At 33.8% G+C, this 11,164-nt stretch overlaps 3 protein-coding genes and 1 non-coding gene across 5 annotated transcripts in view; 1 reads left to right on the forward strand and 3 right to left on the reverse strand.

Annotated features, from left to right (window-relative positions):
- Positions 1,192–3,977, reverse strand: LOC104716502 (aldehyde dehydrogenase family 3 member F1). Of its 2 annotated transcripts, XM_010433885.2 has the most exons (10): positions 3,855–3,977; positions 3,447–3,734; positions 3,243–3,339; positions 2,949–3,155; positions 2,735–2,859; positions 2,525–2,629; positions 2,270–2,442; positions 2,099–2,189; positions 1,857–2,006; positions 1,192–1,652 (listed from the first exon to the last, which is right to left on the reverse strand). In XM_010433885.2, exons 2-10 carry the CDS (start codon positions 3,714–3,716, stop codon positions 1,410–1,412), a joined length of 1,461 nt encoding a protein of 486 aa, XP_010432187.1. In that variant the 5' UTR covers positions 3,717–3,734; positions 3,855–3,977; the 3' UTR covers positions 1,192–1,409. The 2 variants fall into 2 exon arrangements, with proteins under 2 accessions (XP_010432187.1, XP_010432186.1); XM_010433884.2 differs by having other exon boundaries at positions 3,447–3,977.
- Positions 5,017–5,088, reverse strand: TRNAP-CGG. The gene has a single exon. It is a non-coding gene; the product is annotated as a tRNA-Pro (tRNA).
- On the forward strand, positions 8,676–9,866 carry LOC104716503 (GATA transcription factor 7-like). Its single transcript, XM_010433886.1, has 2 exons — positions 8,676–9,117; positions 9,225–9,866. Exons 1-2 carry the CDS (start codon positions 8,896–8,898, stop codon positions 9,750–9,752), a joined length of 750 nt encoding a protein of 249 aa, XP_010432188.1. The 5' UTR covers positions 8,676–8,895; the 3' UTR covers positions 9,753–9,866.
- Positions 10,800–11,164, reverse strand: part of LOC104719959 (glycine-rich RNA-binding, abscisic acid-inducible protein) — a 1,299-nt gene continuing 934 nt past the window's right edge. Inside the window, exon 2 of the mRNA XM_010437938.2 lies at positions 10,800–11,137. Coding sequence (XP_010436240.1) covers positions 10,995–11,137 — 143 coding nt within the window. The 3' untranslated portion in view covers positions 10,800–10,994. The remainder of the gene's footprint in view (positions 11,138–11,164) is intronic.

The following is an 11,164-nucleotide window of genomic DNA, read 5'->3' on the forward strand; positions in this document are numbered from 1 at the left end:
AAAGGTTACTCATATTACTATGGCGAATCGCATACGTAGAAACATATAAAGTATTAATCTCTTCTTTATGGTACCTGCTTAACGCCACTAATACATTAATATATGTCTAGATAACCAAAGGTTAGCATCTTATTAATTTCCTCTCCGGAAAGACTAAATATATCCTAGAGCCTAACATCGGTCGCAATATACGCCTCAATATGAAATCATGATATGAGCTCGTGTAAATGATTTAAGGAAAAAAACCTATCAGGTGAAATATTTAAAAACTCGTTCATAAAAATTCGTAAGCCTTTCTTGCTATCTGCTTGCGGACATGTATCTCCCACCCGAAGTTATGCCACCATAACAATTTGTGTAATTAGCTTTCTTAATCCTATTTTCCAAGCAATTAGACACGTGCATACGTCTACATTATCTACTTAAGGCACGTGTACTTTGGTGAACAAAAAAAATCAAGAAGTAGAAATAAGAAAAAGAAACGATTAGATCACCTTAAGTTCACGCAGTTAAGCCTCAGCAACGTACCTTGAATAGCAAGTCAACCATCCTCCTTGATTATTAACTCTCAAAGAGTGAAGGACACCCTACTATAGATTTATGGTCTCTGGTTGGAATTGAGTTCAAGAAGATATACATAAGACATAACCAGAAACAGAGAAAGATAGAGAGGGAGAGATGTAAAGATAGAATTTAATAATGAGGAATGCTGCAGAGATTGGAGATAAAGAGGGGAAAGCAAGGCCGAGGTGCCAAAAAACAAAAACAAAATAGATTATAAAAAAAAAAAAAAAAAAAAAAAAAAAAAAAAAAAAAATAAAAGANGCTAGGGTTTTTGGTAGAGCTTTAGTTAGGGTGGGGATGAAAGAAACTGGTTCAGTGATGCAGTAATCTATTATTGTGGTGTGTGTGCCCATACATTTTATCAGCTTTTCTTTTGTCTTTTTTTTCTTTGGACAAGACACGTATACGTACACCTTTATGATCCAATATAATGTATGCATACTACTGTCTACTGTGTGTGTAAGTATACCATGGTCATTATAACAATCTTGCTAGCTAGATTAATATATATTGAGGTATCACATTCATTCTTTGTGTAGTCCAATGGTTCATCAGATTAAGTATTATTTATGCTGATATACATTTCATCAAAGCCTATTTTTGGGAAATTAAATGAATAATCTTAAGTTTTCGCAAAACATGTATTACTAAAATCATATCCGGTAGAAATAGATCGATACCAAAATTGCTTACACGAAATATCTCAAAGCTTGAATGATATTTAAGACATCTGGATTCTGGAATGTGACTTATTAGGTGAAAAATATGTAAAATAAACTTAAGAGTGATATAAATCAATCACATATATTGTGTACGTGTGTTGTGTGTGTGTGTTTCTTTGTCTCTCACTTTGATCTTTTGAGCCCAAGCATGAGGAAGAGAAGCTTGAAGTAAGCTTCACTAAATGCGAGTCTAATGAAGCTGAGCTTGAAGCTGTTCCATGGAGGGTATCGGGCTTCAAGATCCATTGCTAAGCTTCCTTCCATTATTGCCTTCTCGTGACTGAAACAATCGAATGAGTATTTCCCGTGATACCTCCCTATTCCACTCTCTCCCACTCCTCCAAAGGGCAACGCATCACACATATACTGCAATTCCATTCAACAGTACTTAACCATATAATAATTTTTCTATATGTTTTTTTTTACTGCTATATAGTCCCAAATTTAAACTCAGAATCGAAATCGATAAATTCATTTCTACCAGACAATGAGTCGTTACCGTTATCGAGATTCGAGACCTAAAGTAAATAACTCTGAGCTATTAAAATTGATTATGGTGTATATTTATACCTGGATCATGACGTCATTGAAGGTAACACTTCCCGAGGATGTTTCTGACAAAATTCTAGTTTTAAGGTTCTCATCATTGGTGAATGCATAAATGGCAAGTGGCTTTGCTTTTGACTTGATGATCCCTATGCTATCTTGGATGTCACGTACCTTCATTACATCGGAGGAAATAGACAAAATCAACAACGATTAGTTGATTGCTTACTAATCATATACTGTATACTTTGAATAGGCTTGATTACCGTGATAATCGGGAGAATTGGACCAAAGATCTCTTCATTCATGATCTCAGAATCAAGAGGAGGGTCCAACAAGATCGTTGGCTCAACATACCTATTAAACATATTTAGGTTAAATGACTTGTAGAACTGATTTCGTGTGACCCAAGAAACGCGATTTAGTTTGAAGCTTACAGATTGTCTTCGTCTATAGAACCACCATAGACGATGGAAGCTTGGACACGGGGATCATTAAGAAGACGAGACAGTCTCTGAACGTGTTGCTTGCTTACAATCCTTGAGAGACATCCAGATTCCTTAGGATTTTCCCCAAAGAAAGACCTTATCAATGGCTTCAACATATCAATCTACAGAAAGAAAACCACCAAACTATTAGAAATCCTACAGAAACAGAATTTGCGAGCGTTTTCATTGTGTGCGTTCGCGTACCAGAGTAGATGCAAAACTCTTTTCGATAAGAACGTAATCTACAGAGATACAAGCTTGTCCACTGCAAGATCCCCATTTTCCTCCAGTAATCCTCTTTACGACCGACTATATTCATCACCAATAATTCAAAATTAGGGACTTTTACGATCACGAGTTTCTGTTGCAATCAAATCGGGAGGTAAGGTTAGAGAAACAGAGCAAAGCGCAGACCTTGATGTTCTTTGATATGGTAGGATAATCAACAATGGTGGGACATTTGCCACCAAGCTCCAATGTCACAGGAGTCAGATGCTGTGCTGCTGCAGCCATTATGATCCTTCCAATCTTGGGACTCCCTACAAACAAACAAACAAACAACAACATCAGTCACGCGAATTTCGATACGAGCAAGTCATCGCGTGTTGAGAGGTGAATGGATTATTACCGGTGAAAAAGATCTTGTCCCATTGATGCTGCAATAGGATAGTGGCGACATCAGGCCCTCCTTCGATAACTTTGATGGCTTTATTGTCAAGATAAGCCGGGATTGTCTTGGCAAGGAAGGCAGAAGCGTTAGGGCTTAGTTCAGATGACTTGAGAAGCACGGTATTTCCTGCTGCTATTGCCCCAATCAATGGATCCAGAGACAAAGCTGACAACAAACAATAAAAAAAAATCTCGAAATTGTGACTCTTCTCTCATAAAACATATAAAAACTAATTCAAGATCCGAATCTTACATATAGGAAAATTCCAGCTAGACAGAACAAGAACCGTCCCATATGGTTCCGATATCACTTTCCCTTTTGCTGGAAAGAACAACAGAGGAAGGTTGCTCTGTTTTTTGCAGAACCAAGTAATATGATTTGTCAATTTCTTAACAATTGAGAATATTCTAAACCTAATTCGATAATCGTAATATGCTTAGTGTTGTTGGTTCTTACCTTTTTTGGGACGGCCCATTTATCAAGACAGTTGATAGCAACAGTAGCTGATCTCAAGACATGACCAATCTCATCTCTGAAAGCTTCAGTACTGTGTTTGCCCAAATCTTGAAACAGAACACTACAGAGCTTGTCTTCGTTGTCTTTAACCATCTCGTATATAGCTGCGATCTGTCTCTTCCTCCACTTCAGACTCCTCGTCCTCCCACTCGCAAACGTATCTCTCATCTCACTCAAGCTCTCCTCCACAGTCTCCTTCATAGCTTCCATTGGCTTCTATCTCTAACTCTGCTCAGAATCAGAATCAGAATCAGAAGTTTAGTTATATCAAAAAAAAGCTCTATGCTAACAAGTTTGGTTTGCCTCTTTTAGAGATAAGAGTGTTTCCATTTCAAGTTATAAACCCACACTGATAGGGTGATGGTTGAAAATGTCGGAAAGTAAACTCATTGGGGAATGATAAGGTCAAATAATAAATATGTTCGCCGTGTTATCCTGATGAAGATGGAAGTCCATGTCGTCGAATTAAATGTTGGAATTGATGGCTTTCTTTACTTCACATGTTAGATGTTTTCTTGAAATACTTTGATGAAGTATATGAGTCGGTGACATTAATTGATTTGGCAGTTTCACCTAACCTAGTCCGGAACATTTTGGTTTACTGGCACCGGCTAATAAATGCTTCACCGCACCTAGCCACCTAATATCAAAAATCCATACATACAGTTACATATACTTTTTGTCAACTATCAAATTCACAATTAAATTTATTTATGTCGAGTAAACTAGGGTATCGCGATAATTAATATGTGGAGTAATTCGATTTAGTTTGTAAATATGGTTGGGAGCTGCAATAAGTTTGTGTACTGAAACGTGTCTACTATAGTACTAGTTGAATTATTTTATAGTGGATCGTATTTGGGACCTTATTGTAGATCTGAGATTGTCTTTATTTAGGTACTACGAAATAGTTGGTCATAAAGTCATACTAATCCGATATGAAGACAAATCTGATGATAATGAGAAAATGATATTGGTTTCAATTCAACTGTGTTTTTCAACCTGGAGAAAATGACTTCTTTTTTTTTTTAGTTTTTTTTTTTAAGAGTGTAAATGTTAAGAGGGTTCAGGACTTGAGCGCAAGATATGGAAGAATTCAATATTCTTATAATTTTATCACTCAATTAACATTGTGGTCACAGTTAGTTTAGTGCGCATAGGAGTCACGATTACATTGAAGTTCTATCTTCTCTAAATGAAAATCATTTAAATCAAAGTTTCATGAAAGTTCTACTATATCAAAGTTATAGATCATATTTCATATAAAAAAAATTGGTCCATTTTGTCAGTTGCTTCTCTGCCAAGATACTGTATATCGCATTCAAGAACATTCCACTTTCACTAACTTGCATTAAGTCCATTGGGATAAGTAGGCCTGTAAATATAACCGTCCATTTACCAGGTCAGATACAGCCCACACCATATGTTACGCACTTACGCTTTTAATTACGTCAAAAACAAAACTAAAAAAAATAAATATAAAAAAGATAATTAATTAGAATTTAAGGAAGGGGTGTTCCGAGAATCGAACTCGGGACCTCTCGCACCCGAAGCGAGAATCATACCACTAGACCAAACACCCAATTGTTTGAAATCGAATACATCATTTTTATAAGACTAATTTGTAGGATGTAGCCATATGTCATGTGATTCTAATATTTTTCGAAATGAGTTTGCACTTTCGAGAAAAGTGGTTAAATTTCGGGTTATTGTATCTTATTTTGTCAATTAAGGTCATTTACTTTTTTTTAATGGGTGCACTTTCGAAATTTTATTTACTTTTTTTTTAAATGGGTTTTATGATGCCCATATGAAATGTATCAACCCTTTGATGGGTTTTTTTTTTCGAACCGATTTTTGATAAGTGTAAAATTATTGTACCCAAAAAGCTATAATTTTACAATGAGCAATGTTTTCACGTCTCATCATGGCATGTGATAACTCTTTCCATTCTTGATTTAAAACGAACAAATAAATAATCTAACGTTCTTGTCTTGTTTTGTTTTGGTCCCCAATTTTAGATTTTTCAAATGGGCCTTCCACCGACGGTCGAGTGGGAGCCAGACTTTATAGTCCATATTTTTCAATCATTCTTGTCGACGTACGAATTATTATTAGTTTTTCTTGTTAAAGGAATTACTATTAGTTTGTAGTTGTTGTTGTTGTTGTAATTCTCTACAAAACCATCAATACGACTGCCGACAAAAAAAAAACCATCAATACGACTAAAATATGTGTAGATATTTACCTCGTTAAAGTTATGTTGACAAACAAAAAATATATATATCTTTTAATCGGCGATAATTTTGGGCCCAATAACACTAATAACAGTCCATGATAAACTAGGTTGAGATGTGCTCCAGTCATAGGTCGTTAATACCACAAAATTTTAACTTTGTTGATTATTTTTCATTTTTCTTGTAGATATATATATACTACATAAACGCTCGTACGATGTGCGGGTTTAAAAATTATTGAAGAAAATAAATCCTAAACTTTAAAAAAAAATTGAAAATATAAAAAAAAAAATATTTCCTAAAGTAAATATATAAATAATTTAAGTTAGAAAATATTTGTATTTACCTTCATACATTTATTTATATTTATCTATTTTTAATATATTATAACAATTATTACAATAATCTAAAACTAAATTATATCCCACTAAAACTTTTGTCAAATACTCATCATTACAAATACTATTATCGTCAAATTTCAAAAACATTTCATAACTTATTTACAAAATATTTTACATGCAACAAATTCATCAAAGCAACATTTAATAAGTAACCACGTATAATTTTACTCTATCTTTTACCATTAAAAATATGTTCTTACACCCAAAATTATTTTATTGTTAAAGTATGTTCTTTATCACCACTTATAAAATGTCTTTTAAACAAATTAAACAAAATTTATGTTGCTTTACTTCCATTTTGGCATAATTATAGTTCTTATAATTACTAAAAAAAAATTGTGACATAATTTCTTTAACCATGAAGTTTTTTTTATTCCAAAAATATTTTGGATGAACAATTGGTGAAAATTATCTACTCGATTACAATGATTTTATGACTAACCCAATAAAAGTTGAGAAATTAAAAAAATTAATATAATATAATAAATTGAAAATTAGAGTCAGGATGATATATATAAGTCTTAGATAATTCCTATATACAAAATAGAAACTTTATATACAATTTAAAACATGAGATATGTCATAATCACGTTAAGGATCAACGACCTATTTACTCTTCAGAAATATACAATTGTACTTAAACAACTTAAAGCTATGACATCGACTCAAATATTCTCGAATCATAATTTCTCAATTTATTTTTACCCGAATAAAAAATTGTCATATATTTCTCTATATACCTGGTTAAAATGGTTTTGGGAACCTAATTCGATAGAAAATCACATAAATCCGGTTTGAAATCAATTTTAAAATGGTATAATGTTCCAACTTCCCAAATTTGAAACCGCTTCTCAATTATTCGATCAAGCAGCTCTTGTTTCAATACCGGAATCATCAACATTATTCAGAAAAGACAACTCTAAATTTTGACCAAAACCATCAACCACCGACTTATCTGCCAAACTTATAAAGCTACTAACTATATAATCACTTTTGGAACCTCCATCAGTGTCTCCATCCTCGATTAAATTAGCGGGCTTATATACTTTGATTTCATTTATTGCATCTGATAGCTTCCATTGAAAAACCCGCACGAATCAAAGACCCACACAATAGATCGACAAAATTATATAAGAAACAAGATCAAATATCAAAGCTTTCGATAGAAACATGTAATGTTATGTAGATATAATGTTATTTTCTTAATTAGCTGTCCTATTATGTTTCAAAAATAATAATTCTTTTGACATAACTTATATTATTCTTTTTAAATTTGTTATTCACTATTTATTTATTAAGAAGCTAATAATATACATGCTTAGTGAATTTTTTTTTTGTTCATACATGTCAAAATCTTATTGAGAAAACACGTATAATATAAGTAACGTACAATGGAAAATATATTAGTTTTGTTAATTTTATTTTTTGATTTAGATTTTTTTTAGATATAAACATGTAAATTTTATTTAAATTTGATGTTATTTTTTTAATTATCTGTTTTAAAAAAATATATATTTGTTGACACATGTCAACATCTCATCAGTCATCTTGACATGTGTCATGATCATGTTAATGACTAATTTGAAAACCCTATTTTATATAGTAAGATTTTTAATATAATAAAAAATTAATTCAAACTTCAATTGAAGCTTTTTTCTCAAGACTGTCAATCGGTTTAACATGATTTTTATTTTCTTCGTTTTCTTTGCAGTACTCAGTGTTCGAAATTGGCTAACCATAGAGACAGAAAGTTTATTTATTTAGTTTTTGTGCAAACAATGACATAAAATTTAATGTGTTAGGTTATATTGTATAATTATACGACCAAATATGGATGACACATAGTATATTTATTTTACCATGTAGTGGTTGAGAATCTTTTGTAACATTGATATGGATGGCACATAGTATATTTATCTTTTTGTTTTTTTAAATATAATAAGATTACAATTATTTTACGTTTTATTAAGTTTCTTTTATCCAGCTTTAGAACTGTGATTTCTGATCGTTAAAGTTGACACGTGTCATGATCTGATAAGTTACCAACTTTGATATTTAATCGTTAAAATTAACACGTGTCACGATCTGGTAAGTTACTAACTTTGAAAACCAAGGTTTATATAATAAGATATTTTCAAAACAGATCTTCCATTTTGAAACTTTCGTATTCAAGTCACAGAAAAGAGCAAAGTTAAGTAGTACACTATGGTTTCAAAAATTACGTACCAAAATTGACAAACTGAATTTGACAGTTCTAAATTATGAAGAAATCTTGGCCTGTATTATGATATATTACAAACTTAAAAGTTTGGGATTAAGGATAATTCCAGAGTTGTTATCTTTTTAAGTCTATATAGAGAGAATTTAAATAACTTTTTGTCTGTATCTATCTTTGATCTTTCCTTCAATTTTTCTAAGGAAAAAAAATGAAGTGAAACGTTGACGTGGCAATGCGTGGTTTGATGATTTGCCGCAACGAGGCATTACCAAACAAAGTCTCCCAACTTCACAAAAACCTAAAACACCCACTCTTGCTTATACAAGTTACAAACCCCAATCAGTTCTGTCTACTCTCCACTACTGTCTCTCTCTTCTCTCTCTATCTCGAGATAGACACGTACTGATTTTTAAACTTTTGAAAAAAGAGAATGCAATTTGTGTTAAAATAATATTGGAACACGAACAAACTTTTTCAAAAAATATTTCTAGTGCTTTTATACGTTTATAGACAAAAAAAAAAAAAAAAACCATATGGAGTGTGTAGAAACATTTCTCGGTGATTTTTCCGTCGACGACCTTCTCGACCTCTCTAACGCCGACACTGCTTTCATACGAGAAGAGTCGTCTTCGTCACAAAAAGAAGAAGAAGACGAACAAGAACAAGAACGTGACAAAGGTAAAGGCTTTTCCGACCAAAGTACTCGTGTTTCTCCGCTTGAAGGTCTCTTATCTTTTCCTAGTGACGACGTTCCAGTAAGCCCACTTACTTACCCACTCTGTTTCTTTCCTCCCCCCTCCCCTGTTTTTACTCTGTTTTGCTCTGTTTTGATTTTTCTTTTTGTGTTGTTTACTCTGTCAAGGTTGGTGATTTGGAGGACCTAGAGTGGTTATCCAATTTCGTGGAGGATTCTTTCTCGGAATCTTATCTGTCCGGTGATTTCCCGGTGTCGGTGGAGGTTGAGAGACAGTGTGTTCCGGTCAAACCCCGAAGCAAACGCCGCCGCCCCAACGGCCGTGTCTGGTCTCTAGAGTCTCCATCTTCTCTGCTACCCACCGCCGTTGCCGGAAAGAAGAAGAGAGGAAGACAGACGGAGGAAGCATCGTCCGTTGACGGAGTTAAGCAGCAGCCGAGGCGGTGCTGCAGCCATTGTGGAGTAGAGAAAACGCCTCAATGGAGAATGGGTCCATTAGGTGCCAAGACACTGTGTAATGCTTGTGGTGTCCGGTTTAAGTCGGGTCGGCTTTTACCCGAATATAGACCCGCTTGTAGCCCGACATTCTCCACCGAGATTCACTCTAACTCTCACAGGAAAGTGCTGGAGCTCCGGCTCTTGAAAACAGCGGATCCGGGTCGGGTTACCCGTTCGCAAAAACGTAGGGTTTTCTAAATTTATCAGTTTTCATATGCATAATGTGATCTTTATAGAAGATAATCAGAAACATCGTCGTTTGTTTTCAGATTCATGAATTTAAAGCTATGATTAGTGAAATATCATTTGACAGAATGTGTGATTAAGAAATCATGATCATAGTTCACTACACCAACAATAACAGTTAACACCAAAACAACGTGTAACTGTGTAAGGTGCATTAAATATACGTCTGCTGATTATGTGTTTCAGTAGCAATGCCAATGAGACATTATTTTTGCCGATCACAATTTAGTAGACACCAACCAACACACTTAAAAATAAAAAAATTGGTATGAGTCTCATAAATCCAAGTTATGATACATCCATCGTTATTCGTTAATGGAGTAGTAGAAAACATTGGATTACAAGTTCTTGTCAAATAAACTTAATTGTTTAAAACATACTAATCATGAAAACAATCATCTTATTAAGTTGAGACTGGCCATGATTAAATTTGACCCAAAATCAAATTTATTTTTCAATAACACAATTACTACTACTATGACGTACGACTCCCCCATTTACACTCTTGTGTTTGTTTGTTTTTGTTTTGTTTTGGGACTCTTTTGTCTTTGTTGAGTCGCAATACCAGAACCATGATGATATGACCAATTCAAAGTTGTTGAACCCAAAATCAATCCATATTTGTGCGGCTACAAATATCAATGCAATTTATCGTTCTTTTTTTAATTACGATATCGAATCATTGATTCTTGACACAGTATTTATTATTTCAAAACACAGTATACTTTCTCTTTGCGGACAGACGTACAGTGTAACCCAATTTTATAAGTATATATTTGTAAATGTACCAAAGCAAATCCTTAAAATGAGAATTAGTAGTAGGTTCTTGAATTTATATTTTCTGCTAATACAACATTTTCTTATCGTCAACTAAGCGGTCGATTAAAAGTAACACACTAGCTAGTATTGGGTCTTTATAATAATCAGTTAAAGAATTAGTTACTTCTTTAATTTGTTTTTATAAAAAAAGTAAAAATAGTCAGAGTTTGGAAGAGCGAGAACAAACAAATCGGAAATATTTCATTTCAATCAAAGCAAAAGATCTCACAAGATATTAAAAAAAATAAAGAGAAAGAAATCAACGAGTTCTTTTAGGCCGTTGCAAAGGGAAAAACAGTGGAATTATTGTGAATTGGAAGGGTAAACAAAGCATGGCTTTAGGAGTTATCATTGCTCTTTTAGGCAATCTCTTATTTAATTATGACTGTCCGTTAACTTTTTAGCACAACCGGGATACCAACAACGACCACCGTTTCGGCCGGGTCCATCACCTCCCCATCCAAATCCAAATCCCCATCCTCCGCCTTTCCCATCATTTCCTCCTCCTCCCCCGCCGCCGCCGCCTCCTCCTCCTCCTCCTCCTC

Source organism: Camelina sativa, chromosome 10 (genome assembly GCF_000633955.1).
Source record: "Camelina sativa cultivar DH55 chromosome 10, Cs, whole genome shotgun sequence".
In the NCBI taxonomy this organism is placed as follows: Eukaryota; Viridiplantae; Streptophyta; class Magnoliopsida; order Brassicales; family Brassicaceae; genus Camelina; species Camelina sativa.